This window comes from Physella acuta, unplaced genomic scaffold (genome assembly GCF_028476545.2).
Source record: "Physella acuta isolate Inbredline_101_S28 unplaced genomic scaffold, ASM2847654v3 ptg000591l, whole genome shotgun sequence".
Taxonomy (NCBI): domain Eukaryota; kingdom Metazoa; phylum Mollusca; class Gastropoda; family Physidae; genus Physella; species Physella acuta.
The window spans coordinates 762,621-786,286 of NW_026732110.1; the positions used below are offsets into that span (position 1 = coordinate 762,621).

A 23,666-nucleotide genomic window follows, 5' to 3' on the forward strand; every position below is an offset into this window, starting at 1 on the left:
CCAACGAAGCATGGGGCAGTCCTAGACACCCCCATCCCCCAAAGCAGCATGGGGTAATGTCCTAGACTCAACCCCCTCCCCCCAACGGAGCATGGGGTAATGTCCTAGACTCAACCCCCTCCCCCCAACGAAGCATGGGGCAGTCCTAGACACCCCCATCCCCCAAAGCAGCATGGGGTAATGTCCTAGACTCAACCCCCTCCCCCCAACGGAGCATGGGGTAATGTCCTAGACTCAACCCCCTCCCCCCAAAGCAGCATGGGGTAATGTCCTAGACCCCCCCCCCCAACCCTCACCCAATCATAGCCCTAGAGTCCATTTTTGTTTGATCTAGATAGTTCAAGATCTCGTCGGGATGAATATTTTTCTAATTTCACATGGGACATTTTTACAAGGACATTTTTTCCAAGGACATTTGTTTTACGAGGGACATTTTTACCGGGAACTTTTTCACAAGGGACATTTTTCTACGGAACCATTTTTCAGGAGATTTTCAACTCGGAACTACTACCACAATTTGGAGCAATGAAAAGTATTGCTGGCTGGGTCTTACCTGCACTGTTGCTGTTTGCCGCAATACCAGACTCTAAACAGGGAGCTAACGGAGGAAACAATTGCTTAGGTAATTTAGAGTTACTTTATTTAAATCTTGATGAAGAGTAGCACACCTTAGTACATGAGTTGTGTCCCTTTGATGTGTGTTGGGATAATGTCTGAGATAAGTTGGGATAATTTCTGAGACAAGTGGGGATAATGTCTGAGGTGAGTGTGTTGGGATAATGTCTGAAATTAGGGTGTTGGGATAATGTCTGAGATAAGTTAGGATAATGTCTGAGACAAGTTAGGATAATGTCTGAGATGAGGGCGTTGGGATAATGTATGAGATAAGTTGGGATAACGTCTGAGACAAGTTGGGATAATGTCTGGGATGAGGGTTTTGGTATAAAGTCTGAGACAAGTTAGGATAATGTTTGGGATAATGTCTGAGATGAGTGTGTTGGGATAATGTCTGGGATAAGTGTGTTGGGATAGTTTCTGGGATAAGTGTGTTGGGATAATGTCTGAGGTGAGGATGTTGGGATAATGTCTGGGATAAGTGTGTTGGGATAATATCTGAGGTGAGTGTGTTGGGATAATGTCTGGGATAAGTGTGTTGGGATAATATCTGAGGTGAGTGTGTTGGGATAATGTCTGGGATAAGTGTGTTGGGATAATGTCTGGGATAAGTGTGTTGGGAAAGTGTCTGGGATAAGTGTGTTGGGATAGTGTCTGAGGTGAGTGTGTTGGGATAGTGTCTGGGATAAGTGTGTTGGGATAATATCTGAGGTGAGTGTGTTGGGATAATGTCTGGGATAAGTGTGTTGGGATAATGTCTGGGATAAGTGTGTTGGGATAGTGTCTGGGATAAGTGTGTTGGGATAATGTCTGAGATGAGGGTGTTGGGATAGTGTCTGGGATAAGTGTGTTGGGATAATGTCTGAGGTGAGTGTGTAAGGATAATGTCTGGGATAAGTGTGTTGGGATAGTGTCTGGGATAAGTGTGTTGGGATAATGTCTGAGGTGAGGATGTTGGGATAATGTATGGGATAAGTGTGTTGGGATAATGTCTGGGATAAGTGTGTTGGGATAATGTCTGAGGTGAGGATGTTGTGATAATGTCTGGGATAAGTGTGTTGGGATAATGTCTGAGGTGAGTGTGTTGGGATAGTGTCTGGGATAAGTGTGTTGGGATAATATCTGAGGTGAGTGTGTTGGGATAATGTCTGGGATAAGTGTGTTGGGATAATGTCTGGGATAAGTGTGTTGGGATAGTGTCTGGGATAAGTGTGTTGGGATAATGTCTGAGGTGAGGATGTTGTGATAATGTCTGGGATAAGTGTGTTGGGATAATGTCTCAGGTGAGTGTGTTGGGATAGTGTCTGGGATAAGTGTGTTGGGATAATGTCTCAGGTGAGTGTGTTGGGATAGTGTCTGGGATAAGTGTGTTGGGATAATGTCTGAGGTGAGTGTGTTGGGATAGTGTCTGGGATAAGTGTGTTGGGATAATGTCTGAGGTGAGTGTGTTGGGATAATGTCTGGGATAAGTGTGTTGGGATAGTGTCTGGGATAAGTGTGTTGGGATAATGTCTGAGGTGAGTGTGTTGGGATAATGTCTGGGATAAGTGTGTTGGGATAGTGTCTGGGATAAGTGTGTTGGGATAATGTCAGAGGTGAGTGTGTTGGGATAGTGTCTGGGATAAGTGTGTTGGGATAATGTCTGAGGTGAGAGTGTTGGGATAATGTCTGGGATAAGTGTGTTGGGATAATGTCTGAGGTGAGTGTGTTGGGATAATGTCTGGGATAAGTGTGTTGGGTAACCAGACGATTCTCTTCACTAGTGTGTACCTACATAGTGGCTCTACTGGAGCAGTTGACTGAGATAAGGCAGACATCAGTTATAGAGACGTTGGATCAGTTCTGCTCTTACCTCCCCGTGGATGTCCAGCCAATGTGTCACACAGCAATCAAGGCGCTGGGACCGGCGGTCATAAAGCTGTGAGTAGTGGGGGGGGGGGCGGGGGTGGTCATAAAGCTGTGAGTAGTGGGGGGGGGTGTTCATTAAGTTGTGAGTAGTGGGTGTTGGGTGGGAAACAAAATGGGAACACAATTCAGCTGTGTTAACTTTTCGGTTCTTTTAAAACAAGGACGTTAACTCCTGGCGTTTTTATTCTCCGGACAGATTAATTGCTAGGGAGGATCCAAATGTGATCTGCCACGCCCTCAAGATCTGCTACACGGAGCCAGGACAGCCCGTGTGTCGAGGGCCGGCGCCCCCTGGGTCGTCTGGTGTTAAGGTAAGGCAGGTTGTTGGTGCAGCAGAGTTGAGCTGATGGCATGCAATAAATGACTGAAGCGAGTCCTATTACTGGAATCTTTTATTACAGGATCCTGACTTTAAAGCAAAAGTTCTGGCAGCAAGACTTTCTCTCTCCCCAGCAATTGGCCAGGTAAGTCACGTGATACGTGTGTATAGCTAGAATCCCATTGTGTTAACATTATCCTAGTGTGTTGCTAGAATCCCAATATGTTAACATTATCCTAGTGTGTTGCTAGAATCCCATTATGTTAACATTATCCTAGTGTGTTGCTAGAATCCCAAAATGTTAACATTATCCTAGTGTATAGCTAGAATCCCATTGTGTTAACATTATCCTAGTGTGTTGCTAGAATCCCAATATGTTAACATTATCCTAGTGTGTTGCTAGAATCCCAATGTGTTAACATTATCCTAGTGTGTTGCTAGAATCCCAATATGTTAACATTATCCTAGTGTGTTGCTAGAATCCCAATGTGTTAACATTATCCTAGTGTGTTGCTAGAATCCCAATGTGTTAACATTATCCTAGTGTGTTGCTAGAATCCTAATATATTAACATTATCCTAGTGTGTTGCTAGAATCCCAATATGTTAACATTATCCTAGTGTGTTGCTAGAATCCCAATATGTTAACATATCCTAGTGTGTTGCTAGAATCCCAATATGTTAACATTATCCTAGTGTGTTGCTAGAATCCCAATGTGTTAACATTATCCTAGTGTGTTGCTAGAATCCTAATATATTAACATTATCCTAGTGTGTTGCTAGAATCCCAATATGTTAACATTATCCTAGTGTGTTGCTAGAATCCTAATATATTAACATTATCCTAGTGTGTTGCTAGAATCCCAATATGTTAACATTATCCTAGTGTGTTGCTAGAATCCCAATATGTTAACATATCCTAGTGTGTTGCTAGAATCCCAATATGTTAACATTATCCTAGTGTGTTGCTAGAATCCCAATGTGTTAACATTATCCTAGTGTGTTGCTAGAATCCTAATATATTAACATTATCCTAGTGTGTTGCTAGAATCCCAATATGTTAACATTATCCTAGTGTGTTGCTAGAATCCCAATATGTTAACATATCCTAGTGTGTTGCTAGAATCCCAATATGTTAACATTATCCTAGTGTGTTGCTAGAATCCCAATGTGTTAACATTATCCTAGTGTGTTGCTAGAATCCCAATGTGTTAACATTATCCTAGTGTGTTGCTAGAATCCCAATGTGTTAACATTATCCTACTGTTGTGTGTTGATCTCCAGTTGAGTCACCTGAACGTGTTGACCTTCTGCCAGATCCCAGGTGTCAGAGAACTGTGTTACTGGATACACAGGTCAGTGGGTCAAGGTCACCTGATTCAAGGTCGTTGTTAATTCCAGTGGGGGGGGGGGGGGGGTCAACGTTTGAATTAAGTATGTGTGACGTTAGGTTTTTATGAAGCTACTAGAATGTGTGACACTTAGAATGTATGACACTTAGAATGTATGACAATTAGAATGTATGACACTTAGAAAGTATGAAACTTAAAATGTATGACACTTGGAATGTATGACACTTAGAATGTATGACACTTAGAATGTATGACAGAATGTATGACACTTAGAATGTGTGACACTTAAAATTTATGACACTAGACACCCATGACATTTTCCCTGTTCTAGGTTTTCTGACCAGCATGAGCCGGTCAAGGACGATGACCAAGACGGATTTAGCACCATGTTTGTAAGCATTTTCCTTGAATCCTATATTAGTAAAATATTTTTACCTTACATTTAGACCTTTTTATTTATTACTAACCCAATCAACACCACCACTACATCCCACACCACCAGTACACCCCACACCACTAGAACCACCATTAATCCCACCAAACACCAGTGTTAAAACTTGATCTCTGTGCAGGGAATGAGAGGCACAGCCTGGAGAGGCAAGGACTGCTCAGACCAGGCACCGGACATTCACCCTGGGGCCATGTAAGTTATCCAGTCCTGGGGCCATCTAAGTTAGCCAGTCCTGGGGCCATCTAAGTTAGCCACTCCAGGGGCCATGTAAGTTAGCCATTCATGGGGCCATCTAAGTTAGCCAGTCCTGTGGCCATCTAAGTTAGCCAGTCCTGTGGCCATCTAAGTTAGCCAGTCCTGGGGCCATCTAAGTTAGCCAGTCCTGGGGCCATCTAAGTTAGCCAGTCCTGGGGCCATCTAAGTTAGCCAGTCCTGGGGCCATCTAAGTTAGCCAGTCCTGTGGCCATCTAAGTTAGCCACTCCAGGGGCCATGTAAGTTAGCCAGTTCTGGGGCCATGTAAGTTGTCCTGGGGCCATAAGTTAGCCAGTCCAGGGACCATGTAAGTTAGCCAGTCCTGGGGCCATCTAAGTTAGCCACTCCAGGTGCCATCTAAGTTAGCCAGTCCTGGAGCCATCTAAGTTAGCCAGTCCTGGGGCCATCTAAGTTAGCCAGTCCTGGGGCCATCTAAGTTAGCCAGTCCTGGGGCCATCTAAGTTAGCCAGTCCTGGGGCCATCTAAGTTAGCCAGTCCTGTGGCCATCTAAGTTAGCCAGTCCTGGAGCCATCTAAGTTAGCCAGTCCTGGAGCCATCTAAGTTAGCCAGTCCTGGGGCCATCTAAGTTAGCCAGTCCTGGGGCCATCTAAGTTAGCCAGTCCTGGGGCCATCTAAGTTAGCCAGTCCTGTGGCCATCTAAGTTAGCCACTCCAGGGGCCATGTAAGTTAGCCAGTTCTGGGGCCATGTAAGTTGTCCTGGGGCCATAAGTTAGCCAGTCCAGGGACCATGTAAGTTAGCCAGTCCAGGGACCATGTAAGTTAGCCAGTCCTGTGGCCATCTAAGTTAGCCACTCCAGGGGCCATGTAAGTTAGCCAGTCCAGGGGCCATCTAAGTTAGCCAGTCCTGTGGCCATGTAAGTTAGCCAGTTCTGGGGCCATCGAAGTTAGCCAGTCCTGGGGCCATGTAAGTTAGCCAGTCCTGGGGCCATCTAAGTTAGCCAGTCCTGGAGCCATCTAAGTTAGCCAGTCCTGGAGCCATCTAAGTTAGCCAGTCCTGGGGCCATCTAAGTTAGCCAGTCCTGGAGCCATCTAAGTTAGCCAGTCCTGGGGCCATCTAAGTTAGCCAGTTCTGGGGCCATCTAAGTTAGCCAGTCCTGGGGCCATCTAAGTTAGCCAGTCCTGGGGCCATCTAAGTTAGCCAGTCCTGGGGCCATCTAAGTTAGCCAGTCCTGGGGCCATCTAAGTTAGCCAGTCCTGGGGCCATCTAAGTTAGCCAGTCCTGTGGCCATCTAAGTTAGCCACTCCAGGGGCCATGTAAGTTAGCCAGTTCTGGGGCCATGTAAGTTGTCCTGGGGCCATAAGTTAGCCAGTCCAGGGACCATGTAAGTTAGCCAGTCCAGGGACCATGTAAGTTAGCCAGTCCTGTGGCCATCTAAGTTAGCCACTCCAGGGGCCATGTAAGTTAGCCAGTCCAGGGGCCATCTAAGTTAGCCAGTCCTGTGGCCATGTAAGTTAGCCAGTTCTGGGGCCATCGAAGTTAGCCAGTCCTGGGGCCATGTAAGTTAGCCAGTCCTGGGGCCATCTAAGTTAGCCAGTCCTGGAGCCATCTAAGTTAGCCAGTCCTGGAGCCATCTAAGTTAGCCAGTCCTGGGGCCATCTAAGTTAGCCAGTCCTGGAGCCATCTAAGTTAGCCAGTCCTGGGGCCATCTAAGTTAGCCAGTTCTGGGGCCATGTAAGTTAGCCAATCCTGGGGCCATCTAAGTTAGCCAGTCCTGTGGCCATCTAAGTTAGCCAGTTCTGGGGCCATCTAAGTTAGCCAGTTCTGGGGCCATGTAAGTTAGCCAATCCTGGGGCCATCTAAGTTAGCCAGTCCTGTGGCCATCTAAGTTAGCCAGTTCTGTGGCCATCTAAGTTAGCCAGTTCTGGGGCCATGTAAGTTGTCCTGGGACCATGTAAGTTAGCCACTCCAGGGGCCATCTAAGTTAGCCAGTCCTGGAGCCATCTAAGTTAGCCAGTCCTGGAGCCATCTAAGTTAGCCAGTCCTGGAGCCATCTAAGTTAGCCAGTCCTGGAGCCATCTAAGTTAGCCAGTCCTGGGGCCATCTAAGTTAGCCAGTCCTGGGGTCATCTAAGTTAGCCAGTCCTGGGGCCATCTAAGTTAGCCAGTCCTGGGGCCATCTAAGTTAGCCAGTCCTGGGGCCATCTAAGTTAGCCAGTCCTGGGGTCATGTAAGTTAGCCAGTTCTGGGGCCATCTAAGTTAGCCAGTCCTTGGACCATTTAAGTAAGCCAATCATTGTTATCACTACAGTAATCTATTGTAAAAAAAAAGACACCCAGTAAAGAATATTGTGTAACGCACCATGTCATGTCGTGATCCGGTTGACTTCACCAAAGCTCAAATTTCCGATCAACTTCCGGGTGTATGACGTCACGACTGAGTGAAGCTCAGATCTGGTTTCACATGACTGAATCGTTAAGTCAAGTCTGCTGCAGTAGGCTCAATGTCTGCTGCAGTAGGCTCAATGTCTGCTGCAGTAGGCTCAATGTCTGCTGCAGTAGGCTCAATGTTTGCTGCAGTAGGCTCAATGTCTGGTGTGGCTCAATGTCTGGTGTCCTATATATTAACACACACTAAGAAATGTTTTGTCTTGATCTATTTTGTCTTGATCTATTTTGTCTTGATCTATTTTGTCTTGATCTATTTTGTCTTGATCTATTTTGTCTTGATCTATTTTGTCTTGATCTATTTTGTCTTGATCTATTTTGTCTTGATCTATTCTTCATGTTCCCAGTCCACAGAACGGTGACAGGGAAGTTGACTCGAATTGCAATGGAATTTTCGTAAGTCAAGTTTGACTTAGAAATTCTACATAGAAATTAGACTTAGAAATTTGACTTCTAAATTTGACTTAGAGCAGGCATCTAAAAGCACCAGTAGATAATTCTTTAAGCTTGAACAGACATGTAAAAAAGGGGGTGGTGTGGTGAAATAGTAGAGCGTATGACTGTTTAACACGAAAGGTTCGAGTCCTGTGTACGTCCTGTGTCCACCCGGCTCTGACGGGTACCTGATTCACATTTGGGAAAGTAAAGGCGGCTGGGCATTGTGCTGACCACACTATCCCTACATACGCCGAGGTCACAGAAACAGTTGAACTCTACTTCACCTTCCCCGTGGACTATAAGGTTCTAAAAGGGTAATGAATACAGCCAAATGTATGACAATTGTATGGTGCTAGCTGACTTATGTATGACACTTGTATGGTGCTAGCTGACTTATGTATGACACTTGTATGGTGGTAGCTGACTTATGTATGACACTTGTGCTAGCTGACTTATGTATGACACTTGTATGGTGCTAGCTGACTTATGTGTGACACTTGTATGGTGCTAGCTGACTTATGTATGACACTTGTATGGTGCTAGCTGACTTATGTATGACACTTGTATGGTGCTAGCTGACTTATGTATGACACTTGTATGGTGCTAGCTGACTTATGTATGACACTTGTATGGTGCTAGCTGACTTATGTATGACACTTGTATGGTGCTAGCTGACTTATGTGTGACACTTGTATGGTGCTAGCTGACTTATGTATGACACTTGTATGGTGCTAGCTGACTTATGTGTGACACTTGTATGGTGCTAGCTGACTTATGTATGACACTTGTAAGGTGCTAGCTGACTTATGTATGACACTTGTAAGGTGGTAGCTGACTTATGTATGACACTTGTATGGTGCTAGCTGACTTATGTATGACACTTGTATGGTGCTAGCTGACTTATGTATGACACTTGTATGGTGCTAGCTGACTTATGTATGACACTTGTATGGTGCTAGCTGACTTATGTATGACACTTGTATGGTGCTAGCTGACTTATGTATGACACTTTTAAGGAGGTAGCTGACTTATGTATGACACTTGTATGGTGCTAGCTGACTTATGTATGACACTTGTATGGTGCTAGCTGACTTATGTATGACACTTGTATGGTGCTAGCTGACTTATGTGTGACACTTGTATGGTGCTAGCTGACTTATGTATGACACTTGTATGGTGCTAGCTGACTTATGTATGACACTTGTATGGTGCTAGCTGACTTATGTATGACACTTTTAAGGAGGTAGCTGACTTATGTATGACACTTGTATGGTGCTAGCTGACTTATGTATGACACTTGTATGGTGCTAGCTGACTTATGTATGACACTTGTATGGTGCTAGCTGACTTATGTATGACACTTGTATGGTGCTAGCTGACTTATGTATGACACTTGTATGGTGCTAGCTGACTTATGTATGACACTTGTATGGTGCTAGCTGACTTATCTGAATGTCACCTGACATTATTTGAACTTTGCTCCCACCAATAAAGGGAGTGAACAACCTGACCCAACAAAACTACGAAGACGAACTGTGTGGCTCATCTCAGCCCAGGGGAGTTGTCGTTCTTGGGGATTCTATCAGCGCCCACTTCCACTTGCCCAGACAGTGGTTTGATGCTACACTCATTTCTAAGGTAGCTTTTTACAAGCTTTTAGTGGTTTGATGCTACACTCATTTCTAAGGTAGCTTTTTACAAGCTTTCAGTGGTTTGATGCTACACTCATTTCTAAGGTAGTTTTTTACAAGCTTTTAGTGGTTTGATGCTACACTCATTTCTAAGGTAGTTTTTTACAAGCTTTTAGTGGTTTGATGCTACACTCATTTCTAAGGTAGTTTTTTACAAGATTTTAGTGGTTTGATGCTACTCTCATTTCTAAGGTAGTTTTTTACAAGCTTTCAGTGGTTTGATGCTACACTCATTTCTAAGGTAGTTTTTTACAAGCTTTTGGTGGTTTGATGCTACACTCATTTCTAAGGTAGCTTTTTACAAGCTTTTAGTGGTTTGATGCTACACTCATTTCTAAGGTAGTTTTTTACAAGATTTTAGTGGTTTGATGCTACTCTCATTTCTAAGGTAGTTTTTTACAAGCTTTTAGTGGTTTGATGCTACACTCATTTCTAAGGTAGTTTTTTACAAGCTTTTAGTGGTTTGATGCTACACTCATTTCTAAGGTAGCTATTTACCAGTTTTTAGTGGTTTGATGCTACACTCATTTCTAAGGTAGCTATTTACAAGTTTTTAGTGGTTTGATGCTACACTCATTTCTAAGGTAGCTTTTTACAAGTTTTTAGTGGTTTGATGCTACACTCATTTCTAAGGTAGCTTTTTACAAGTTTTTAGTGGTTTGATGCTACACTCATTTCTAAGGTAGTTTTTTACAAGTTTTTAGTGGTTTGATGCTACACTCATTTCTAAGGCAGTTTTTTTACAAGATTTTAGTGGTTTGATGCTACAATCATTTCTAAGGTAGCTATTTACTAGTTTTTAAGTAGTTCGCAACATCTGTTAGTTTGTGGGTTTGTGGCAAATCTTGTAACTCAATTTTGACCCACTTCTAATGCAGCGATTTCGTTCTAACTTTCCAGATACGTCCCACTTCCATGACAATCAAGTTTTTTAATTTAATTAGATACTTAATTAATGATTAAAAATTAAATAAACGGGTATGAAATTAAGGGGGATAAAAAAATTAAGTCACTCGATAGATTACCATACTTAATAACAGAAGACGCGACCACTCTAACAGTCTGATGAGCTGTGGTTCACACACCACACGACCACCCTAACGGTGAGCTGTGGTTCACACACCATAGCAATTTCGTTCAAATTATCCAGATGCGCTTTTCTTACATGTGATATTTATTTTTAATCAATTAGATGTTAAATGAGTCGTTAAAAATTAACGAAACGATTTAGAAACAAAAGGGAGATAGAAATATTCATTACAGTAGCAATCGCTTGACCACTTGCTTATCCAGTAAGCCTTATATATTTATTTGCGCGCATCTAAGTTAGGTGCTTAAAGGACAATATGTGCATGCATCAGAGACTCTTCTGAATGCATGGTTAAAATAAGCAAGTAGCCACTTACATCAAATATAACTCACGAAATGTCACCTAATTAAAATTTTGTCTAGTCCATTTTATAACCCACGTAATATCGCCCAGTTAAAGTTTGCCATGTTGCCCTTATTATGGTTGGGTTTTTTCAGGATTCATTTAAAAACTTGCTGACGATTTTGGAAAATGAATTTGATTGGCCGTCCATGTCCACAATGACAGGTATCTACACATTTCCATAGCAACACAACTCTACAGGTTTCCATACCAACACAACCCTACAGGTTTACATAGCAACACAACTCTACAGGTTTCCATACCAACACAACCCTACAGGTTTACATAGCAACACAACTCTACAGGTTTACATAGCAACACAACTCTACAGGTTTAAATACCAACACAACTCTACAGGTTTACATACCAACACAACTCTACAGGTTTACATAGCAACACAACTCTACAGGTTTCCATAGCAACACAACTCTACAGGTTTCCATAGCAACACAACTCTACAGGTTTACATAGCAACACAACTCTACAGGTTTCCATAGCAACACAACTCTGCAGGTTTACATAGCAACACAACTCTACAGGTTTACATAGCAACACAACTCTACAGGTTTACATAGCAACACAACTCTACAGGTTTCCATAGCAACACAACTCTACAGGTTTAAATACCAACACAACTCTACAGGTTTAAATACCAACACAACTCTACAGGTTTAAATACCAACACAACTCTACAGGTTTAAATACCAACACAACTCTACAGGTTTAAATACCAACACAACTCTACAGGTTTAAATACCAACACAACTCTACAGGTTTACATAGCAACACAACTCTACAGGTTTACATAGCAACACAACTCTACAGGTTTCCATAGCAACACAACTCTACAGGTTTACATAGAAACACAACTCTACAGGTTTACATAGCAACACAACTCTACAGGTTTAAATACCAACACAACTCTACAGGTTTCCATAGCAACACAACTCTACAGGTTTACATAGCAACACAACTCTACAGGTTTCCATAGCAACACAACTCTACAGGTTTCCAGAGCAACACAACTCTACAGGTTTACATAGCAACACAACTCTACAGGTTTACATAGCAACACAACTCTACAGGTTTACATAGCAACACAACTCTACAGGTTTCCATAGCAACACAACTCTACAGGTTTACATAGAGTCAAATACCAACACAACTCTACAGGTTTAAATACCAACACAACTCTACAGGTTTAAATACCAACACAACTCTACAGGTTTAAATACCAACACAACTCTACAGGTTTAAATACCAACACAACTCTACAGGTTTAAATACCAACACAACTCTACAGGTTTAAATACCAACACAACTCTACAGGTTTCCATAGCAACACAACTCTACAGGTTTACATAGCAACAAAACTCTACAGGTTTACATAGCAACACAACTCTACAGGTTTAAATACCAACACAACTCTACAGGTTTAAATACCAACACAACTCTACAGGTTTAAATACCAACACAACTCTACAGGTTTACATAGAGTCAAATACCTGTCGCTTATTTTACATACAGCTTTCTGTATTGCTAGGTTATGGGGAGAACCTCTGGCCCGAGGCAATTACAGGTGCAGTAGATTCTATCTACAAGAGGCTAAGAGAAAGGAACCGTTGTAATCACAGAGACTACCAGAACTTGGCAGCAAATGGTGAGTTATCACACAGCAGCCAATGGTGAGTTATCACACAGCAGCCAATGGTGAGTTATCACACAGCAGCTAATGGTGAGTTATCACACAGCAGCTAATGGTGAGTTATCATACAGCAGCTGGTGAGTTATCACACAGCAGCTAATGGTGAGTTATCACACAGCAGCTAATGGTGAGTTATCACACAGCAGCTAATGGTGAGTTATCACACAGCAGCTAATGGTGAGTTATCACACAGCAGCTAATGGTGAGTTATCACACAGCAGCTAATGGTGAGTTATCACACAGCAGCTAATGGTGAGTTATCACACAGCAGCTAATGGTGAGTTATCACACAGCAACTAGCATCTCACTCACATTCACAGTTACCATTTCCCTCAAAGTAATGCATGTACTATAACGTCATACAACTAGATATCATATTATCATGACGTCATATAACTACACGTCCCATGTATCATGACGTCGTATCTAAGTTTACTGTATGTAGTATGACGTCATGTAATCTTGACTCACCTGTCTTCCTCAGGTGTCAGCTCATGGAAAGTCATGAAAGCTGCGAAAACGTGAGTGTCACCTAACGTCTCTCACTCATTCACTGTCTTACCTCTAGGTTGCCCATTATGTCCTGTAGGTTGTCCATTATGTCCTGTAGGTTGTCCATTATGTCCTGTAGGTTGTCCATTATGTCCTGTAGGTTGTCCATTATGTCCTATAGGTTGTCCATTATGTCCTTATGTTATCCATTATGTCCTGTAGGTTGTCCATTATGTCCTGTAGGTTGCCCATTATGTCCTGTAGGTTGTCCATTATGTCCTGTATGTTGTCCATTATGTTCTTTAGGTTGTGAATTATGTCCTATAGGTTGTCCATTATGTCCTTATGTTATCCATTATGTCCTGTAGGTTGTCCATTATGTCCTGTAGGTTGTCCATTATGTCTTGTAGGTTGTCCATTTTGTCCTGTACGTTGTCCATTATGTCCTGTAGGTTGTCCATTATGTCCTGTAGGCTGTCCATTATGTTCTTTAGGTTGTCCATTCTGTCCTGTAGGTTGTCCATTATGTCCTCTAGGTTGTCCATTATGTCCTGTAGGTTGTCCATTTTGTCCTGTAGGTTGCCCATTATATCCTGTAGGTTGTCCATTATGTCCTGTAGGTTGTCCATTATGTCCTGTAGGTTGTCCATTATGTCCTGTAGGTTGTCCATTATGTCCTGTAGTTTGTCCATTATGTCCTGTATGTTGTCCATTATGTCCTTATGTTGTCCATTATGTCCACTATTAACCTGACGTTATGTCCTACAGGCTGTCTAGACATGCAGGAAAGGACCAGCCTTTGCTTGTCTATTTTGCCTTGGCTGGAAACGACGTCTGTACCAGGTATAAGAGAAACAGCTGAATAGATGTCACGGTGACATTTAGATGTCACTTTAGTGCGCATGCGTAAATTTGTTTATTTTACGTTTACATTCGAAGCTCACAAAACTTGACACTATTGGGGCATTTTAGAGATGACGTTACTTGACACGACAATTTAAACTTGACATTACTGGCCATGACAGTTTAGAACATGACATTACTGGCCATGACAATTTGGAACTTAACCACGATAACGATATTGTCCTCAGCCGTTGGAATTCTGTGGATGATATGACGTCACCAGAAGAGATGTACAACAACACAATGGCGACACTAGATCTCCTGGTAAGTTCAGGTGCAACAACTCTTGCCACAACCTGCCTCAGGTGCAGCAACTCTTGTCACACAACTGTCTCAGGTGCAACAACTCTTGTCACACACCTGCATCAGGTGCAGCAACTCTTGTCACACATCTGCCTCAGGTGCAACAACTCTTGTCACACAACTGTCTCAGGTGCAACAACTCTTGTCACACACCTGCCTCAGGTGCAACAACTCTTGTCACACACCTGCCTCAGGTGCAACAACTCTTGTCACACACCCACACACCTGTCTCAGGTGCAACAACTCTTGTCACACACCTGCCTCAGGTGCAACAACTCTTGTCACACACCCACACACCTGTCTCAGGTGCAACAACTCTTGTCACACACTTGCCTCAGGTGCAACAACTCTTGTCACACACCTGCCTCAGGTGCAACAACTCTTGTCACAACCTGTCTCAGGTGCAACAACTCTTGTCACAACCTGTCTCAGGTGCAACAACTCTTGTCACACACCCACACACCTGTCTCAGGTGCAACAACTCTTGTCACACACCCACACACCTGTCTCAGGTGCAACAACTCTTGTCACACACCTGCATCAGGTGCAACAACTCTTGTCACACATCTGTCTCAGGTGCAACAACTCTTGTCACACACCTGCCTCAGGTGCAACAACTCTTGTCACACACCCACACACCTGCCTCAGGTGCAACAACTCTTGTCACACACCTGCCTCAGGTGCAACAACTCTTGTCACACACCTGTCTCAGGTGCAACAACTCTTGTCACACACCCACACACCTGTCTCAGGTGCAACAACTCTTGTCACACACCTGCATCAGGTGCAACAACTCTTGTCACACACCTGTCTCAGGTGCAACAACTCTTGTCACACACCTGCCTCAGGTGCAACAACTCTTGTCACACACCCACACACCTGTCTCAGGTGCAACAACTCTTGTCACACACCTGCATCAGGTGCAACAACTCTTGTCACACATCTGTCTCAGGTGCAACAACTCTTGTCACACACCTGCCTCAGGTGCAACAACTCTTGTCACACACCCACACACCTGTCTCAGGTGCAACAACTCTTGTCACACACTTGCCTCAGGTGCAACAACTCTTGTCACACACCTGCCTCAGGTGCAACAACTCTTGTCACCCACCTGCATCAGGTGCAACAACTCTTGTCACACAACTGTCTCAGGTGCAACAACTCTTGTCACACACCTGCATCAGGTGCAACAACTCTTGTCACCCACCTGCATTAGGTGCAACAAGTCTTGTCACACAACTGTCTCAGGTGCAACAACTCTTGTCACACACCCACACACCTGTCTCAGGTGCAACAATTCTTGTCACACACCTGCCTCAGGTGCAACAACTCTTGTCACACAACTGTCTCAGGTGCAACAACTCTTGTCATACACCTGCATCAGGTGCAACAACTCTTGTCACACAACTGTCTCAGGTGCAACAACTCTTGTCACACACCTGCATCAGGTGCAACAACTCTTGTCACCCACCTGCATTAGGTGCAACAAGTCTTGTCACACAACTGTCTCAGGTGCAACAACTCTTGTCACACACCTGCCTCAGGTGCAACAACTCTTGTCACAACCTGTCTCAGGTGCAACAACTCTTGTCACCCACCCACACACCTGTCTCAGGTGCAACAACTCTTGTCAGACACCTGCATCAGGTGCAACAACTCTTGTCACACACCTGCATCAAGTGCAACAACTCTTGTCACACACCTGCATCAAGTGCAACAACTCTTGTCACACACCTGCATCAAGTGCAACAACTCTTGTCACACACCTGCATTAGGTGCAACAACTCTTGTCACACACCTGCATTAGGTGCAACAACTCTTGTGATGTAGATGGTAATTCCAGTTTCAAGACAAATTTTGTTAATTAAAAATAAAAGTTACTAAAACATTAAATCCTATGGACATACAACCAGTCATGTGTACTCTCAGGGGCAGACTCTCCCAAACAACAGTCACGTGATACTGGTGAGCCTATTGGACGGGGGCGTCATCTACGACATCATGGCGACCAGAGTACATCCGGCGACAACATACTGGGGCACGTTCACATACGGGGATCTATACCAGTATTACGAATGTTTACAGGTAGTTCAAACCATTCGTTTTGTCCATGACTCCAACTATTCTTTTAGTCGATGACTCCAACTATTCGTTTTGTCCATGACTCCAACTATTCGTTTTGTCCATGACTCCAACTATTCGTTTTGTCCATGACTCCAACTATTCGTTTTGTCCATGACTCCAACTATTCGTTTTGTCCATGACTCCAACTATTCGTTTTGTCCATGACTCCAACTATTCGTTTTGTCCATGACTCCAACTATTCGTTTTGTCCATGACTCCAACTATTCGTTTTGTCCATGACTCCAACTATTCGTTTTGTCCATGACTCCAACTATTCGTTTTGTCCATGACTCCAACTATTCGTTTTGTCCATTAACGGCTGTTTCTGTTTCTCAGATGACATTGTGTGTCGGGTGGTTGAACGCCAACAAAACGATACGGGATATGACGAGCAAGGTCAGTGGCCGGACAAGTTGATGTGTGGGTCATTGTGTGGGACACTCTTGTGTGTGGGACACTGTGGTGTGTGGGGCAGAGTGGTGTGTGGGACACTGGTGTGTGGGACACTGTGGTGTGTGGGACACTGGTGTGTGGGACACTTATGGGTGGGACACTGTGGTGTGTGGGACACTGGTGTGTGGGACACTGGTGTGTGGGACAATGGTGTGTGGGACAATGGTGTGTGGGACACTATGGTGTGTGGGACACTGTGATGTGTGGGACACTCGTGTGTGTGGGGCACTGTGGTGTGTGGGACACTGGTGTGTGGTAAACAAAGCTGGTGTTGAAGATAAAATACCACTACAACCACTCCCCGCTAACAAAGCTTGTGTTGAAGATAAAATACCACTACAACCACTCCCCGCTAACAAAGCTGGTGTTGAAGATAAAATACCACTACAACCACTCCCCGCTAACAAAGCTGGTGTTGAAGATAAAATACCACTACAACCACTCCCCGCTAACAAAGCTTGTGTTGAAGATAAAATACCACTACAACCACTCCCCGCTAACAAAGCTGGTGTTGAAGATAAAATACCACTACAACCACTCCCTCCTAACAAAGCTGGTGTTGAAGATAAAATACCACTACAACCACTACCTCCTATCAAAGCTTGTGTTGACGATAAAATACCACTACAACCACTCCCCACTAACAAAGCTTGTGTTGACGATAAAATACCACTACAACCACTACCTCCTAACAAAGCTTGTGTTGAAGATAAAATACCACTACCACCACTCCCTCCTATCAAAGCTTGTGTTGACGATAAAATACCACTACAACCACTCCCCGCTAACAAAGCTTGTGTTGACGATAAAATACCACTACAACCACTCCCCACTAACAAAGCTTGTGTTGAAGATAAAATACCACTACAACCACACCCTCCTAACAAAGCTTGTGTTGACCATAAAATACCACTACAACCACTCCCCGCTAACAAAGCTTGTGTTGACGATAAAAAACCACTACAACCACTCCCCACTAACAAAGCTTGTGTTGAAGATAAAATACCACTACAACCACACCCTCCTAACAAAGCTTGTGTTGACCATAAAATACCACTACAACCACACCCTCCTAACAAAGCTTGTGTTGAAGATAAAATACCACTACAACCACTCCCCGCTAACAAAGCTTGTGTTGAAGATAAAATACCACTACAACCACTCCCCGCTAACAAAGCTTGTGTTGACGATAAAATACCACTACAACCACTCCCCGCTAACAAAGCTTGTGTTGAAGATAAAATACCACTACAACCACTCCCCGCTAACAAAGCTTGTGTTGACCATAAAATACCACTACAACCACTCCCCGCTAACAAAGCTGGTGTTGAAGATAAAATACCACTACAACCACTCCCCGCTAACAAAGCTTGTGTTGAAGATAAAATACCACTACAACCACTCCCCGCTAACAAAGCTGGTGTTGAAGATAAAATACCACTACAACCACTCCCTCCTAACAAAGCTGGTGTTGAAGATAAAATACCACTACAACCACTCCCTCCTATCAAAGCTTGTGTTGACGATAAAATACCACTACAACCACACCCTCCTATCAAAGCTTGTGTTGACGATAAAATACCACTACAACCACACCCTCCTAACAAAGCTTGTGTTGACGATAAAATACCACTACAACCACTACCTCCTAACAAAGCTTGTGTTGAAGATAAAATACCACTACCACCACTCCCTCCTATCAAAGCTTGTGTTGACGATAAAATACCACTACAACCACTCCCCGCTAACAAAGCTTGTGTTGACGATAAAATACCACTACAACCACTCCCCACTAACAAAGCTTGTGTTGAAGATAAAATACCACTACAACCACACCCTCCTAACAAAGCTTGTGTTGACCATAAAATACCACTACAACCACTCCCCGCTAACAAAGCTTGTGTTGACGATAAAAAACCACTACAACCACTCCCCACTAACAAAGCTTGTGTTGAAGATAAAATACCACTACAACCACACCCTCCTAACAAAGCTTGTGTTGACCATAAAATACCACTACAACCACACCCTCCTAACAAAGCTTGTGTTGAAGATAAAATACCACTACAACCACTCCCCGCTAACAAAGCTTGTGTTGAAGATAAAATACCACTACAACCACTCCCCGCTAACAAAGCTTGTGTTGACGATAAAATACCACTACAACCACTCCCCGCTAACAAAGCTTGTGTTGAAGATAAAATACCACTACAACCACTCCCCGCTAACAAAGCTTGTGTTGACCATAAAATACCACTACAACCACTCCCCGCTAACAAAGCTTGTGTTGACCATAAAATACCACTACAACCACTCCCTCCTAACAAAGCTTGTGTTGACGATAAAATACCACTACAACCACTCCCCGCTAACAAAGCTTGTGTTGACCATAAAATACCACTACAACCACTCCCCGCTAACAAAGCTTGTGTTGACCATAAAATACCACTACAACCACTCCCTCCTAACAAAGCTTGTGTTGAAGATAAAATACCACTTCAACCACTCCCTCCTAACAAAGCTTGTGTTGAAGATAAAATACCACTACAACCACTCCCTCCTAACAAAGCGTGTGTTGACGATAAAATATCCCCCACAGAGAGCCGAACAACTCACCGCTGTTCTCCAAAAAATAGTGCAGGTCCACAAGGGACGCTACCCCAACTTTCAGATGCATTTCCTGGAGTTCAATCATCACGAAGGTAAGTCACAACTGACTTTTAGTTGTCACAACTGACTTTTAGCTGCCACACCTGATTTTTAGTTTCACGTCTGTGTTGTAACTGTCACTGACATTTTAAAGCTGTCCCATATATATAGTAATAGCTGTCTTGTAACTGTAAACATGTCTAGTAACTATCACAACTAGCATATGTTTTTCAAATACTCGCTAGTTCTCGTTTATCTAACTTCTCTTGTTATATTCGTTAGTTCTCCTGTTATGTTCGCTAGTTCTCATGTATATAACTTCTCCTGTTATATTCGCTAGTTCTCGTGTATCTAACTTCTGCTGTTATATTCCTATTACCACATGTGTAGTGTTGAAAAAGTGGCTGGACAGTGGGAGAGAAGCGTGGGAAATGATGGACGCCATTGACTCTTTTCACACTAGCCAGGTACGTCAGTTGTGATACTTTTACAGGTGGTTAGATACAGGTGGTTAGTCACAGGTGGTTAGATACAGGTGGTTAGACAAAGATGGTTAGTCACACGTGGTTAGATACAGGTGGTTACTCACAGGTGGTTAGATACAGGTGGTTAGTCACAGGTGGTTAGATACAGGTGGTTAGTCACAGTTGGTTAGATACAGGTGGTTAGATACAGGTGGTTAGACAAAGATGGTTAGTCACACGTGGTTAGATACAGGTGGTTAGTCACAGGTGGTTAGATACAGGTGGTTAGACAAAGATGGTTAGTCACACGTGGTTAGATACAGGTGGTTAGTCACAGGTGGTTAGATACAGGTGGTTAGATACAGGTGGTTAGATACAGGTGGTTAGACAAAGGTGGTTAGCCACATGTGGTTAGATAAAGGTGGTTAGATAAAGGTGGTTAGATACAGGTGGTTATATACAGGTGGTTATATACAGATGGTTAGACAAAGGTGGTTAGATAAAGGTGGTTAGTCACAGGTGGTTAGATACAGGTGGTTAGTCACAGGTGGTTAGATACAGATGGTTAGTTACAGGTGGTTAGTCACAGGTGGTTAAATACAGGTGGTTAGATACAGGTGGTTAGATACAGGTGGTTAGATACAGGTGCTTAGTCACAGGTGGTTAGATACAGATGGTTAAATACAGGTGGTTAGATACAGGTGGTTAGATACAGGTGGTTAGTCCTTGGTGGTTAGATAGTGATTCACCTAAATAGTTTAGTACAATTAGTCAAGATTATTGAGTTTAATTTACTAAACAGTTTAGAACATTTTCTTTTAAATATATTTACCTAGATAGTTGAGCTTAATTTATTTAGATCCTTGAACTAAAATTACTTGTTAACTGAACTTAATTCTAATTGATATTTAAGCTTATTAATTAATTAAATTCATCTAGCTAGTTGATCTAAACCTAGATAATTTAGCTAAATTGACCTAGATAACTGAGCTAAATTGGCCTAGAGAGCTGAGCTAAATTGACCTAGAGAGATGAGTTAAATTGAGCTAGATAACTGAGCTAAATTGACCTAGAGAGCTGAGCTAAATTGACCTAGATAGCTGAGCTAAATTGACCTAGATAACTGAGCTAAATTGAGCTAGAGAGTTGAGCTAAATGTAGCGTGTACTCACCAGGACTTCCAGGCCTTCAGTGCTGAGCACATCTGGAACCAGACGCTGGCCAGTTTCCCACAGGCACTGGGGCCAGTCAACCCACACAACGATAGGATAGTCCAGTTGTTTGGTCAGCAAGGTGGACATTAGCAGTGGACATTAGCCGTGGACATGAGGAGTGGACATGAGCAGTGGACATTAGCCGTGGACATGAGGAGTGGACATGAGCAGTGGACATGAGCAGTGGACATGAGCAGTGGACATGAGCAGTGGACATGAGCAGTGGACATTAGCAGTGGACATGAGCAGTGGACATGAGCAGTGGACATGAGCAGTGGACATGAGCAGTGGACATGAGGAGTGGACATGAGCAGTGGACATGAGCAGTGGACATGAGCAGTGGACATGAGCAGTGGACATGAGCAGTGGACATGAGCAGTGGACATGAGCAGTGGACATGAGCAGTGGACATGAGGAGTGGACATGAGCAGTGGACATGAGCAGTGGACATGAGCAGTGGACATGAGGAGTGGACATGAGCAGTGGACATGAGCAGTGGACATGAGGAGTGGACAATGAGCAGTGGACATGAGCAGTGGACATGAGCACAATGAAAGTCTTTCAACCTTCATTTAACACCGCAGATCAGATGTGTGTCTTTGATTCATGCATTCTACCATTTTAAAATTTGGGGGAGGGTGTGGATACCGCCCTTTTCTCTCCCGCCCCCTAATTTTAGAGAAACCACGTTTTTGAAAAGATATCTCATTTATTTTTTGTTTGTAAAATAAAACATTTTACATTATAATAAACTGCCATTTTTTTTTTGTAAAGAAAAATAATTTTATGAAATGAGAAATGTTTTAATTGTGCACGAGAGCAGCAATCAGTCCAAACTCTCAGACAATCCCAGACAGTGTAAACTTCAGTCCAAACTCTCAGACAATCCCAAACTGTGTAAACATCAGTCCAAACTCTCAGACAATCCCAGACAGTGTAAACTTCAGTCCAAACTCTCAGACAATCCCAAACTGTGTAAACTTCAGTCCAAACTCTCAGACAATCCCAAACAGTGTAATCATCAGTCCAAACTCTCAGACAATCCCAAACTGTGTAAACTTCAGTCCAAACTCTCAGACAATCCCAAACAGTGTAAACTTCAGTCCAAACTCTCAGACAATCCCAAACTGTGTAAACTTCAGTCCAAACTCTCAGACAATCCCAAACAGTGTAAACTTCAGTCCAAACTCTCAGACAATCCCAAACTGTGTAAACTTCAGTCCAAACTCTCAGACAATCCCAAACAGTGTAAACTTCAGTCCAAACTCTCAGACAATCCCAAACTGTGTAAACTTCAGTCCAAACTCTCAGACAATCCCAAACAGTGTAAACTTCAGTCCAAACTCTCAGACAATCCCAAACAGTGTAAACTTCAGTCCAAACTCTCAGACAATCCCAAACTGTGTAAACTTCAGTCCAAACTCTCAGACAATCCCAAACAGTGTAAACTTCAGTCCAAACTCTCAGACAATCCCAAACTGTGTAAACTTCAGTCCAAACTCTCAGACAATCCCAAACAGTGTAAACTTCAGTCCAAACTCTCAGACAATCCCAAACTGTGTAAACTTCAGTCCAAACTCTCAGACAATCCCAAACAGTGTAAACTTCAGTCCAAACTCTCAGACAATCCCAAACAGTGTAAACTTCAGTCCAAACTCTCAGACAATCCCAAACAGTGTAAACTTCAGTCCAAACTCTCAGACAATCCCAAACAGACATGTCGTGTCTGACAGTTGACGTGACATGTCGTGTCTGACAGTTGACGTGACACATGTCGTGTCTGGCAGTTGACGTGACACATGTCGTGTGTCACGTCAACCGTCACACAAGACATGTGTCACGTCAACCGTCAGACAAGACATGTGTCACGTCAACCGTCAGACAAGACATGTGTCACGTCAACCGTCAGACAAGACATGTGTCACGTCAACTGTCAGACACGACATGTCACGTCAAATGTCACACACGACATGTCACGTCAACTGTCATACAAGTCTCTATGACAAACAGCTTTTACTTCGAATCGTCTGATATAATGGCAGGACAATTTGAGCATAGAATTTCATCCATGATGTTGGGCTCAGATATTTGAAATGTTTAGCTCCAAATGTTTAGCTCCAAATGTTTAGCTCCAAATGTTTAGCTCCAAATGTTTTGCTCCAAATGTTTCACGATTCACCATGCATTTGTCTGCATTATTTGATTATTTATAATCCACGGATTTGATTTATTCTAAATTATTTTTGTTTGTTCGTAATTTTTAAGTTATCACGCCTCCTACAAACACAAACATACAGTAAAAACACCACAAACACAAACATACAGTAAAAACACCACAAACACAAACATACAGTAAAAACACCACAAACACAAACATACAGTAAAAACACCACAAACACAAACATACAGTAAAAACACCACAAACACAAAGATACAGTAAAAACACCACAAACACAAACATACAGTAAATACAAGACAAACAAAAGCTTCAATTT

The 23,666-nt window shown here is 43.1% G+C and overlaps 2 protein-coding genes across 2 annotated transcripts; both read left to right on the plus strand.

The window, feature by feature from the left end:
* The first annotated feature begins 492 nt into the window (after nt 1-492).
* LOC131947292 (acyloxyacyl hydrolase) lies at nt 493-21,359 on the plus strand. The gene is made up of 19 exons (XM_059308463.1): nt 493-622; nt 2,379-2,535; nt 2,720-2,834; nt 2,925-2,987; nt 4,126-4,196; nt 4,525-4,585; nt 4,766-4,836; nt 7,651-7,699; nt 9,236-9,379; nt 10,960-11,029; nt 12,408-12,524; nt 13,054-13,090; nt 13,830-13,904; nt 14,153-14,228; nt 16,197-16,352; nt 16,728-16,787; nt 19,444-19,546; nt 19,884-19,960; nt 21,133-21,359. The coding sequence occupies exons 1-19, from the start codon at nt 526-528 to the stop codon at nt 21,259-21,261; spliced, it is 1,728 nt and encodes a 575-aa protein (XP_059164446.1). The 5' UTR covers nt 493-525; the 3' UTR covers nt 21,262-21,359.
* Nucleotides 21,360-21,962: 603 nt separating this feature from the next.
* Nucleotides 21,963-22,901, plus strand: LOC131947284 (zinc finger protein 441-like). The gene has a single exon (XM_059308439.1). The coding sequence runs from the start codon at nt 21,963-21,965 to the stop codon at nt 22,899-22,901; it is 939 nt and encodes a 312-aa protein (XP_059164422.1).
* Nucleotides 22,902-23,666: the final 765 nt, after the last annotated feature.